Source organism: Monodelphis domestica, chromosome 3, assembly GCF_027887165.1.
Source record: "Monodelphis domestica isolate mMonDom1 chromosome 3, mMonDom1.pri, whole genome shotgun sequence".
Lineage (NCBI taxonomy): Eukaryota > Metazoa > Chordata > Mammalia > Didelphimorphia > Didelphidae > Monodelphis > Monodelphis domestica.
In genome coordinates this window covers 316,024,916-316,038,241 of record NC_077229.1, presented here as the reverse complement: position 1 = coordinate 316,038,241, position 13,326 = coordinate 316,024,916, and the positions used below count along the sequence as shown (strand labels likewise).

The window sequence follows — 13,326 nt, the reverse complement described above, 5'->3', positions numbered from 1 at the left end:
ATGATTATCACATAGAGGGCAGTGGGGTGGGGGGTGGGGGAACACAAGGTGGGTGTGAGCAGACCACAGCACATAATCAATGAAAACTTTTATGGAAGAACAGAAATTTAAAAAAATGTTCCCAAGGCATTACAAGATAGGAAGGGAAGACAAGATATGACAAAGGCAAAAGATGACAGAGGAATAGCTAGAATGATCTGCTAGTATTCTTGCAACATCAGGAGTTAGGGAAAGCCTCCAACATGTTGGGTGAACCCTACAATGGTGAATTTTTTGAAAGACATGGACAAGGTGGATAAGCATATGTAGGTCATAATTTGCATCATTGGATGGGGCTTCTAGATTGATAAGATTACAGATCTATTTGAGTACCATTATTATTATTATTTTCATGGTTAAGGATTTCAGAGGCAATTCTTCCACTTGAATCATTATCATATATGGTTGGCGCCATAGAATCCTAAGCTATGGAGAGATCTAATGGCACCTGGCATAGTAGATAAATTGCAGAACCTGGAGTCAGGAAGATCTGAGTTCAAATTTTGCTTCAGACACTTACAAACTGGGTAACTCTGGGCAAGTCACTTAACTTCTGTTTGCCTCAATTTCTTCAACTGTAAAATGGAGAGAATAATATATCTGTCTCTCAGATCAAATAAGATATTTGCAAAGTGCTTAGCACAGTACCTGGCACATTTTGTTTGCTTAATAACTGCTTGTTTTCTTCCTTCTATCTAATTTAATTTCATAGATGAAGGAACTGAGACATCGAGGTCAAATGACTTGCCCACAGTCTCTTTTGTCCTTAAAAACAAACAGGCTTAGCTTTTTTCAGATAACTTTTAAAACCTGTCTGACAGGCAGTACAGTCTTCATGTAGGGTACTACACTTGGAGTCGATCAGATTAGAGTTCAGATTTCACCTCAGATACCAAACTAGCCACCCCTTAATTTCTTTGTGCTTTGGTTTTCTAATCTACAAAATGAAAGGGTTGAGCCCAGAGGCTCTAAGATGTTTTGTAGCTCACAAATCTCTTTTCTTGTGACTTCCATAGCATCTCATATTTGCTATTTACCACCTTCATAGATAAGTGAATCTCTTTTATCTTAAATTTAAATCCCCTTGGGAATGAAAGTCTAACATCAGATCCAATGTGAATAAGGAAATTCACCCCATAATAAAGACTCTCTGTGGGGGTAATGAAAGCCTTGCTGACTCCCTTGGAATCAAGGAGCCTGGGTTCTTACTCCATCTATCTCTGTGTGACTCAGGACAAGTCCCCAAACCTCTCTCAGCCTCAACTTCCTCATCTTCAAATGAAGAGACTGTAAATGATTGAGCTTCAATATTTCCTAGTTCTCTTTAAGTTCTGTGGTAGGTGACTAATACAACAGTAAAAATTATATGCCTATATAGTTGATAACATAGAGAAGGAATGAGGACATCCCATTAAGTGTGTCTTGTGAGTCTTCTTGGAGGTCAGCTCAATTTTCAATCATTCTATTTAAAATCACTTATTGTGAAAACTTTTTTTCTTGGTTGGTTTTTAAAATGAAATTCTTAATTCCAGGGACTTTAGAGAGGACACATAGACGAGATAGCTGGGAAAAGAATGCTGTATTCTTTGAATGAAAGTTGAATGTCATCTACAATGCTAACACAGGTACATCTTATTTTTATGGAACCCTCTGGATATATTTATCTGCTTTGAGGATATCAGCCTTATTACTTTGATATATTTGTTCACCCAGTGCTTAAGGCCAGACACTTAAAAACATTTGCTCCTGCTGATGGATATTCAACTTTTTTTTTTCCCTAGGCACTTTTTGCCCTTGGGGTCCACATAGGTGAAGTAAATCTACATGTCAGAATGCTGGCTGGGAGCTGCCCGTGCTCTGGGGAGTGAACAGTACAATAAAAGCTAATCCTTGGAGCTAATCTGTGAGTGATGGAGCAACCTGACAGTCCTCCACCCGAGGCCCTAGCACATCAGAACGGCTGTCCACCTTAACCCCCAAGGATTCCAAACAGGGATGAGTCAGGACCTGGCACAGGGCAAGCATTCCCTCCCTGCTTGGTAAACAGAACAGCCCTTTGCCGTCACTCGGATCTTTTCAGTGCCACAAGACTCCAGGAAGAAACAAATACTTTGGAAGCCAAAACCCCAAGGCAGGGTAAGAAAACAGAATTGTGTGCATCCTGAGCAATGATTTTATTGGCAGGAATTTCTTAAAGGAGAAACTCTGGATGGTTCCAGCTAAATGCCCATTCTCATTAACTTCCAGGCTAACAATTAATCTCTTCTCTTCCACAGTTTTCTAGGGGTGACCTTTGGCTTTTTAACCCTGCTGTTTCTAGATGAGAACTTCGGAAACATTTTTTGAGGCTAATATGCAGTCAATTGTATTCTTCTACCCTTCTATGTTTTGTTTTGTGTCTCTTGGAATACCTTGTGATATGATACTTCATTTAAAGAATTGTTTTTCTTTTTTCTCTCCCATTTTAGTTTTCCCAGCCATTCTGGGAAAGGTGTATTTTTTTAAGCCACTACCAAAAAAGAGGGACAATTAGGTAGCAAGGTGAACTACTTCAACATCAGAGAGGCAGCCTGTTGTAGCAAATAGAGCACTGCACTTGGATCAGAGAACTACATTTGAAATTTACTTCATATACTTATTTATGGGTAAATGAGTAAATCATTTAACCTCTCAGAGCCTCAGTTTCTTAATCTCTAAAATGGGCATAATCTGTCTTTCAAGCCTTTTGTAAGAGTCAAGTGAGATGATCCAGGAAGTGCCCTTTGTAAACTTGAAAGTACTATGTAAATGTGACCCTTGGAGTAACCTGTCCTTTTTTGCATGTTTCCAGTCATCTAATCAAAATTTCATATATTACCATCTCTCTCCATCCTTTAACCAGGGGGGCCTCTGCCTACTAGAAATTCTGCTTAATGTCCAGATAATCAAATGAATTTGTTCGACCTACTTTGGGAAGACAACTCAACCATGTTCTTGGGTATCTCCTTCCAAAGCCTGATGTGGACATTTCCCTATAGATTCATGAGCCTGTCCTTCTCTTCTGCTTATTCAGAAGATTTTATGTTATATTTAAGCATCTTGATTATCAGTTGCATTGATTCTAATGGTCACTCAGCCTTAAAAGAATAATTTGAATGTTTCACTCTTTTCCTCCTTTTCCTTTAAATGTCTGTAATTTCTGTTTTGAGTTTAGCAGAAATCACTCACCCTGTTGAATGGCATGGCTGGCTATTGACTTCAAATTTCTTCTGGTAGTGTCACACCTGTAGTTTACCGAGGACTGAAATTTCTATTAATCCTGACCTTTCTCATGAGGAGAGAGAGAAAGAGAGAGAGAGCCATGCTCTGGGTATTGTGATGTCACAAAGTTCAATTCTTGCTTTTCATGAAGGCCCCATGGAGACCCAGAAACTTTTGGGTTTCAACACCTACCCATGTTTATATCATAGCATAGACCACTAGCAATGCACCCCCCCCCCCTGCCAGTTATCTTTACCCTTTCACTCAAAACCCTGTTGAGAGCCTCATGGACAATGGACTTCTCAGGGTCCTAAACTGACCCAGAGAATCACAGATCTCAGCTAAGTGCTGGAAGGACCTCAAGAGACCAAACCCGTCATTTTACAAATGAGTCAAGGTTAACCAAAGAGGTTGAGAAACTTGTCCCAAATCACACAGGGACTTAGTGGCAAAGCCAGGCTGAGAACGAATGTCCCCTGATCCCCAAGTCCAAATTTCTTTCCACTACACTACATTGACTCACTAGCCAACTCTAAACTACTTCTTCATTGTGGTTTTCTGGTAGGTAGCTCATCTGTCAATCTTCCCAAATCTGTCTCCTGCCAGGAGCCATTAGGACAGTTTATTGTATGAACAAGAAACAAGGACATAGTGAGGTTCAAGAAGTTTTCCCCAAACAGATTATTATCTGAGCTAACTGGCTAGGACACAGAGTTTCTGACCTAGAGGAGTCCAGTGATACACTAACAAGTAATATAATGTATTGATAAATAATATAATTTATTGAGAGGAAGAAGGGTTAAAGCAATTGGATATATTTAACCTGGAGAACAGAGGATGCAGAAAGGACATAATAGTTGTTTTCAAACAAATGGAAGCCTTCGAACTTATAAAAAAAGTGGTTCATTTTGTTCTCTTTAACTTTAGAGGGCAGAGTCAATGAGAGGAGATCTCTATTATAAAGAACAATTTTACAAGGGTTCAAAATGGTGAAAAATGGAATAGGCTTAACCACAAGGGACTGAGGGACCACCACTGGAAATAGTTAAGTAGAGACTTGATCCATCAGGGTAAAGAAGAGCCATTCTCCCATTCCAAGGAGTTTACAATCAAATGGGGGAGATAGCATGCAAACATATGCTACCAGCAATCCAATCAACAATACAATCCAAGCTACATACAGGATAGAGAGTAAATAAATAATAGATGGAAGACAATAGAATTAAGAAGGGCTGGGGAAGACCTCCTGTAGAAGGTGGAATTTTAGTTGAGACTTAAAAGAAGCCAGGGAGACCAATAGTCAAGCAAAGAAAGAAGAACATTCTAGGCATTGGGGACAACCAAGGAAAATACCTGGAGTGGAAAGATGGAGTGTCTTATTTGTGGAACAATCAGGAGACCAATTTCACTGGGTCAAAGAACACATGCTAGGGGTAAGGTATAAGAAGATGGGAAGCTAGAAAGGTCTAGGCTAGGAAAGGCTTTGAATTATGGAGTATTTCATATTTGATCCTTGAGGTAGTAGGGAGCCACGGTAGTTTATTGATTGGGGTGGGTGGGAGAACAATGTGATGGAGTCTGTGCTCTATCCACTTGGTGATTAAATGAAGAATGGATTGGAACTGGGAGAGGCTTGAGGCAAGCAGGCTATTTCAATAATCCAGGCATCAAGTGATGAGGGTCTGCACCGGAGAAATGGCAGTGGCAGAGGAGAAGAGGAGCCATATTTGAGAAATATTCTAAAAGGGAAATCGCCAGGCCTTGGCAACAGATTAAATATGAAGGGTGAGAGACAGGAAAGGTTTCAAGTCTGGGCTTGAAGAATGGTGTGGCCTTTAAAGTAATAGAGAAGATAGAAGATAGGGAAGGCTTAAGAGGAAATTTAATGAGTTCCCTTTTAAATATATAGCATTTATTTGGGGTTTTGGTTTCAAAAGATTTCTCTATTGCAAAAATTAATAATATGGAAATAAGTATCGAGTTTTATACATTTGTATAACCCAGTGGAATTGCTTGTTAGTTCCGGGAGGGAAGAAAGGAGGGAAAGAAAATGAATCATGTAACCATGGAAAAATATTTTTAAAAATAAAAATTTAAAGTAAATAAATAACTAAATATATGTAGATAGATAGATTGATAGATAGATAGATACATACATACATACATATATACATACTACTTAAGATGTCTACTGGACATCCAATTTGGAATGTCCAAAAGGCATTTGGAGATGTGAGATTAGAGGTCAGTATTGGTTTGGGGAAGGATAGATAGGTTTAAGAATCATCAGCATAGAGATAGTAATTATATCCATGGATACTGATGAGATCACTAAGTGAAGTAGTATATAGGAAGAAGAGAAGAGCACTCAGGATAGAACCCCAAAGGACATGATTTGGAAGAGGATCCAGCAAAGGGCACAGATGGGTAGCAGGAAAACCAGGAGAGAGTAGTGCCCTCAAACCTTGAAGGAACAGAGTATAAAAGAGAAGAGAGTGATCCGCAGGGTCAAAGGATATAGAGAAGTGAAGGAGGAATGAGAAAAGATCTTTGGATTTGGCACTTAAGAGATCATTAATTTGGCAGTTAAGAGAGTTTGAAGAGAGTTTCAGACTCAAAAATATGTGAAATTAAGTTCCACCTTGGACACATCCTGGCTGGGTCTAATCTTGAACAAATCATTGAACTGCTTAGTGTCCCAGACAATTCTCTGAACCTATAAACTGCTGGTCTGCATTGATAGAGGGAATTTTTTTCATGAGAGCTTCTAATATCTTTGAAATTACAGGACTGAACCAAAATCCATAATTTATCTCTTCATCCTTTTACTAGGAGGTTTCTCCAATCTCTAACTGTTTTTTACATCTCCTCTGGTCATCTCTCTGGACCTCCCCTTGACAATATACTTCCTCACAAGCAAAGTACAGATCTAAGATGGCGATTAGCAAACTTGGAAAATTAGGCATTGGTTTCTCTAGTAGAGGTACTCCTGATTGCTTAGAAAATGATGCTTTTTCACTGGCTGTTGATGATTCATTCTAATCACCAGAAAAATAAGCAAAGTGATTTGTAGCAGAAGAAATAAAACAAGATCTTGCAATTTAACTTGAGGGCTGGGGGAAATGAGACTAGACCTATGTTTTCCATGGTAAAAGAGCTACTTTTGTCAATGAGAAGTTAAGTGGCTTACACAATCACTATGTATCCTAAGCAAGATGAACTCAGGTCTTGCTGATCGTAAAGCAGGCTCTCTTTCTACCAGCCCATGTTGATGACTAAAATTCCATGGCAGTCAAGGAAATTTCATCCTATTAAGCAGAGATACTATCCAGGTCATAGTTCCTAGTCTGATATGATAGATCACTCAGAGGCCAAGGGTTCCGAGAAACAATTCCTTTAATAAAAACATGTATACCAACTACTGCATAAAAGCAATGCCCAAAGCAAAAAAATTAGTTTAGGAAAGTCTAAGGAACAATAATACACACTGGTCTGTGGTCCCTTGATCTATCAGGAGTCATACTGGCATACCTTATTTTTCTCTTTTATTCTAATTAAGTTTGGTTCTCTCTTTCTCTCTTTTTTTAAGGAATTCTGAATAAATCTCCTTATAGTCAAGGGTTTATAGATTTTTTTTTCTTATTTGTTTGTTTTTAATGGAAGGGCAAGGGAGAAACACCCAGTGTGGAAACTTTCTCTCTTTTTTTTTTTGCTTATTTGTTTGTTTTTCATGGGAGGGCAAGGTACAGGCCTAGACCACTGATTTCACCAAATTGGTGAAATAACAAGTATGGAAACTCTCTCCCATCAATATAGATCAGCAACCCTATAAATTAAACTCTTAGAGAGACACTTGTTGGTAATCACACAATTAGTAAAAGTAGAACCTGAAACCAGATTTTTCTGATTCTATCCATGATGCTATACTGCCTCTCTGTCTCTCTGCCTCTGTCTCTCTGTCTCTGTCTCTGTCTCTGTCTCTGTCTTCCTCCCTTTTTTTTTTAAACGTTTACCTTCTGTCTTAGAATCAATACTATGTATTGGTTCCAAGGCAGTTGAGTGGTAAGGGCTAGGCTATGGGGCTCAAGTAACTTGCCCAGAGTCACATAGTTAGGAAGTGTCTGAGGTCAAATTTGAACCTAGGACCTCCCATCTCTATGCCTGGCTCTCAATCTATAACACCCAGAATCCAATCCAAGTGTTATCTATACCATATCTTGCTTAATTTCCAAGATCAGAAGAACTTGGGCATTCTGGGTGAATGGTCCTAGACAACCTAAGGGAGCAAAAGAAGGTAGTTGGGAAAGTAAGGAAATAAACTAGTGGTCCGATGTCATAGAGTAAGCTAACATACTTCATCAACCCTGGTGGTCTCCTGATTTATTTTCTCTGAAACGGTCGTCACGAAACAAGTATTCCCCCTGAACAAAGACAACTCTAATGCCCACAGTGTGTCACATATTAGCGTCTTGGAACCCCAAAACCCTTTACTGAAGTACCAAAAGCCTTAATACATATTTGAAAGAACTGTCTGAATATGCACAAACAGCCTCCTTCTAGAATTCTAATTAATGGGCATCAATTCCTAGTCAGCTGAATATAAGCAATTTATATACGGTTTTTCTGACACGATAAACCAAGACCGCTTGTTTGTAAACCATCATTTTGAACGTGCTTTCAGTCCTTTTCCACTCGATTTCAGAAAACGTTTATGGACCAAATCCTAGCTCAGAAAATCGAAAAGCAACAACAAACAACAACAACCTTCCGTTGAAAACCTAGCAGCTCCCTTGAGGAAGTAGAAACCGAGTCAACAGCTGCCCCGGCCCCTTGTCCGTGTTTTCGCATACTGCAAGGGATTTAGTAAACAGCCACTTACACAAACATGCCTCCGAGGCCACCCACCACTTCGCGAGGGTGTGCCCACCGGAGGGAATGGACCTGGAAATTGGTTGTCCTACCCTGAGCCTTCTGCCCCAGGCTGATAACTCAGGAAAAACAAAACGATGGTCTTTATAATAAATCCTTGGTTTAACATTTACTTAATGCTTAACAAATTGTTTATAGACGGATTAAAACTTTTTTAAAAGCACAGAATGCCTTGCTGCATAGAAACCGACTGTATTTATAAGAACCTGAGCAGGGAGATGACAGATAGGAGTTTGTTTAGGTTTTTTTTTCCTTGTGCGTGTTCCAGGGGTGGAGGGAAGGAGAGAGGAGCATGGGAGGATCCCAGCCTTGGATGAGGAGACTTTTCAGAGTCCGCAGGGAGGGAGCTGCCCTCAGAGTCCTTATGGAGAAAGGCTCATCATCGCCTCAGGCTGACCAGCAGATTGTGGCTCACTGGAGAAAGCACCAGACATAGTGTTTGGAAGACTTGAATTCAAATCCAGCCTCAGAATGCTGTGTGACCCTGGGCAAGTTACTTAACCTTCTAACCTCAGTTTCCTCACCTGAAAAATGAGAATAACAATATCATCTACCTCCCAGAGTTCTTGTGAGAATTAAATGAGACTATATATATATATATATATATATATATATATATATTTATATATATGTAGTGTAGCTAGATGGCTCAGTGGATAGAATGCTGAGTCTGAAGTCAGGAAGACTCAGGTTCCTGAGTTCAAATCTTGTTAGCTGTGTGACCAGAACATGGCACTTCACCTTGTTTTCCTCAGACTGTTCTTTTGTAAAAAAAAAAAAAAAACCTGGAGAAGGAAAGGGGAAAGCACTCCACTGTGTTTGCCAGGAAAACCTCAAAATGAGTCACTGATAGTTGGACATTGGGGGCAGCTGAGTGGCTCAGTGGATTGAGAGGAGGCCGAGAGAATGGAGGTCCTGGGTTCCACTATGGCCTCAGACACTTCCTAGCTGTCACTTAGTCCCCATTGCCCAGCCCTTACCATTCTTCTGCCTTGGAACCAATATACAGTATTAGTTTTAAGATAGAAAGTAAGGGTTTAAAAAAGAGTCAGACACAACCAAAACAACTGAACAATAACACACACACATAACACACACACACACACACACACACACACACACACATTTGCTTCCAACATATATGTTGGAAGCAAATTTCATCTCTCAGTGACCTGGAGGTCAAATACCTCTGAGCAAATTCAGGTATATATGTAAGCCTTCTGAGAAAAGAAGTTAAAGAATCAAGGAACCAATGAGACAGGAAACTGATTACTGCCCCCCTGGCGACCCAGGAAAATTCAGAAACTATGATAGGTTCCTGAGATGTGATGTGTGAGAGCTAGTGGGTGGAGAAAACAGCTTATAAGTGGAGGAGACCAGGTGGTCTTTGGAGTTTTCTGGGTGGAGCTTGGAGAGCTGAAGGAACCATTGTCAGAGTTAGCCACAGGCCCATCATGGTGACCAATAGATTACCTTTCTCCTATCTTTCCCTCTCTTTAATTTTTAGCTGTTAAGCTATTATCAGCCTCATAATTTTAATATGTATATATGTATATATGTATGTATATATATATATATATATATATATATAAAATGCTTTGCAAACCTTAAAGCACCATAGAAATGCTAGATGTTATTTGTCTTATTAGAATATAAACTACTTGAGGGCAGAATCATTTCATCTTTGTTTTTGTAGTTCCAGGGCCTGGCATAACAAAGATCTTGTTGATTGAAATTTATTCATGAATTTCTTCTCTCCCAGTAACTTGTGAGAAACCATTCAATAAGGCCAGGAAGGACTGATACCTTCTCACTGAAGGGAATCACTGCACCATTTAAATACTTTGAAAGTATTTCAAAGAGATTACATTAGCTTTATGGCATCAATGGACAGGGCATTTACCGATGGCTATAGAAAAACTGATTTCAAATGGGCTGCCTCATCATCAGATAGTGAATTCCTCAACATAGAGGCTGGCTAGAGGTACCCCCCCCCTTTTCTCTTTGGAAATCAAAGTTCTGAGGCGTTTCTGTTTGCCTAACTGAGAATTAGGAAATGGAATGTCCTGGGAAAAGATACACACTAGATCTTATGTTCAAAGGAGTCTCTGGGGAGACAATGAAGCCATTTCATAAGCCCTCCTGGGAAATGTCAAATTTCAACTCTGGTTACTGGTCTAAACCTTAGGACAATATTTTATGCCCCAGGAAATTTTTCTGAAAAGTTTAACAGGAGTTTGATTTGAACACTAGAAAGCTTGCTGTCTATTTCTTCAAACTCAGCATTCTTCAAGGTTAAATCCACTCATGACTTCCATTTTATATTTGAGAAAGGTAACAAACACCATTCACTTCTGATTTTCCACTTGTCTGCATTAATTTGATCTTAATGGCTGATGGAGCTCCAAAGAAGGAGCATAACAACAGTAACCAGGTGCTAAAGCTGCAAAGTGGTCACTGGTGGATGAACAGGCAGTGTGAGAGAAATTACAATTAAGCATTAGTGACACCAGAGATGGAGTTTTCCTTTAGTAAAAGATGTGAGAATTGGGTTCGGCATGCCTGTATCAGCCTTGAAAAAATAAATCTAAACCTAGGCAGGTTTCCAAACCAAACTACTTAGGCTTAATAGAAATGTAAACATGCTCGTGAAATCAGAAAGATATATATGGCTAGTATTTGTTCCCATGTGAGTCGCTGTATATACACTTGTGAACTCATCATTTTTTTTCTCTCTAAACTCATAGAGCCCACTGGCTATAACTCATTTTTAAGTAGCAATAATGGCATTCTAAAGAGAAGATGTGGTCTCTGCTCTAGTGGGCCCCTTTCTCTGTTAGGATAAATGAAAGTTTTTTGAAAGGTCTAGAAAATAATTGGCTTTGAAAGGTTAAAATAATAAATGCTTGCTGATGCAAGAAATATAAGGCTCAAATCATTCTGAGGCATTTTTTGAAACCTCTACTATAGAATAACAAAAGCTTATATGTCATATCTATTTTTTAGACCTTATAATGAAAACCCTACAAGATATTGAAAATTTGTGAGACATTGACTATCCTATCAATACTTATAATAGAAGTAGATCTGCACAGGAGTATGTTAGAATCAGTTTAAGTCAACTTTTATGAGCCATTATGAAATTTTCAGTGTAATCAACCAACTCTACAAATATAGGCTTGATTTACTATTTTGTTATTTATATAGACAAAGTCATAGAGGAAATATTAACAGACAAATAAAACCTAAAATTATGCTATGTGTACATGGTAGGGAGTAGGGGATTGGAGAGACAGTGGTTAAACATTTACCAATATGCCCCATACCATCTCTTTTGAACTCTTTTTTTTTAATGTCATTTGCTCTTTTTGACCATTAAAGCCCAGCCCAGTATTTGACTCAATTGATTGGCTTTCCAAATAAAAAAATAAAATAAAATAAAAAAAGGAGTTGTTAGTCTAAATACTTCAAAGATTTGTGATCTCATCAATGTGGATACTCCCTTCACCAAGCAGATTACAATCCCTTGGATCTCTAATAGATGTGAATTACTATAACAGAAAAACCATTCTTTCTTGCTCAGTCTTCTGAAGTTGAGCCTTTCTAAACAGAGAACCTGGAATAGTAGGACACATAGTCAATTGCTGAGCTCGTTCTCAAAGACATTCCACATACCCAAAGACTATTTGCTGGCTATTCCTGGCATAGCCTGCAAGAATTCAAGGTCAGCTGCATTTTGTGGTGCAGCATTAGAATAGAAATTTTAAAAGGGACTAAATAAACACTAATAATTATAACATTGCCCTGAAAACTAGCATTCATCCACAGGCTGAGGACTTGAAGCAAATATATTGGATTTTATTGTTTTGCTCCTTGGAAGCAGGAATCACAGTTGAGGCTTCTTGTTGTGTAATTGGAAATCTGTTATCCTAAAAACTATATTTCCCAGGGGCCCACTGACTTCCTGTCACTACGTGTTTCCTGTAGACAGGGGGATATATTGAGTGGGGTTCCTGTTGTCTCTCTTTTTGCTTCCTGTCAGCAACTGTGATGGAGTGGGCTTTTTGAACAGGTGACTTAGCCATGGGCATATGGTTTTATTTTTTTCCTTTTTATTCCTTTATTTCTAGTGATCATTAATAAATCTCTTAAAATATAATATTTGAAAATATTTGAATTAATTTTAATTTTTACATTGTATTCCCACAGCATCTAGAAGACACCCCTCCCCCCCTAAAATGTTGAGCTTGTTGAAATCAGTTCATCACTCAAAGATGTCCTACTCTGGGAAAGTACATTGTTGTTAAAATTAAGACTGAAAATATCATTCAAAATACTTGCACTTGGACCCATTAAAATAGTGAGTGATAGCTTGGCATAGGGTATGGAAGTTCAGGCTTTGAGGAACTCATGTCGAAAAGACCCAAGTTCACATCCTACCTCTGATAAATACATATGTCTAGGTGACTATGGACAAGTCATTTCACTTCTGTTCCCCCCACAACTCTAATATTCTTTTTTTTTAAAACCCTTACCTTCCATCTTGGAATCAATATTGTGTATTGGTTCCAAGGCAAAAGATCTGTAAGGGCTAGGCAATGGAGGTTAAGTGACTTGCTCAGGGTCACACAGCTAGGAAGTGTCTGAGGCCAGATTTGAACCTAGGACCTCTTGTTGCTAGGACTGAGCTACCCAGCTGCCCCCTCTAATATTCTAAATTGCTGATGAGTTGCCAATCTCTGTCTATGGTGGGAGTTTCCTCTCTGTGTATTAGTGGAATGATAAATCTGGACAAAACTTCCATTAGCTTCATTTTTTTTTAATACTACTGATAAATAAAGGGAAAACTGTTAAAGTCAGTATCCATCTTTCTCTTCTGAATAGAGAATAGGGACTAAACCTATTATTTCAGTGGTATAAGGAACTCCGAGGTGAAGAAACTCCATTACCAGTGCAGTTCAGTACCTTCTCTGCAACTTAAAGTTGGGGAGTTGCTTAGAGCATTGTCAGATTAAGTAATTTGCCCGAAGCCATACAGACAGTATGTATCAGAGACAAGATTTGAACCCAAGTCAAAGACAATTTCATCATCCTGAACTGCTTCTACCTTTTGGTACT

At 38.8% G+C, this 13,326-nt stretch overlaps 1 protein-coding gene across 3 annotated transcripts in view; it reads right to left on the bottom strand.

Annotated features, from left to right (window-relative positions):
• DNAJC5B (DnaJ heat shock protein family (Hsp40) member C5 beta) overlaps window positions 1-3,390 on the bottom strand; it is a 119,577-nt gene extending 116,187 nt beyond the window's left edge. For 2 of the 3 annotated variants that reach the window (XM_007487047.3, XM_007487046.3), the window contains exon 1: window positions 3,247-3,375. Coding sequence is in view for 1 of the 3 variants with exons in the window: in XM_007487045.3 (XP_007487107.1) it covers window positions 3,247-3,261 (15 nt within the window). In the remaining 2 variants the exon portion in view is untranslated. Of the gene's footprint in view, window positions 1-3,246 lie in introns of all 3 variants that reach the window. The other variant, XM_007487045.3, reaches the window with a different exon arrangement.
• Window positions 3,391-13,326: the final 9,936 nt, after the last annotated feature.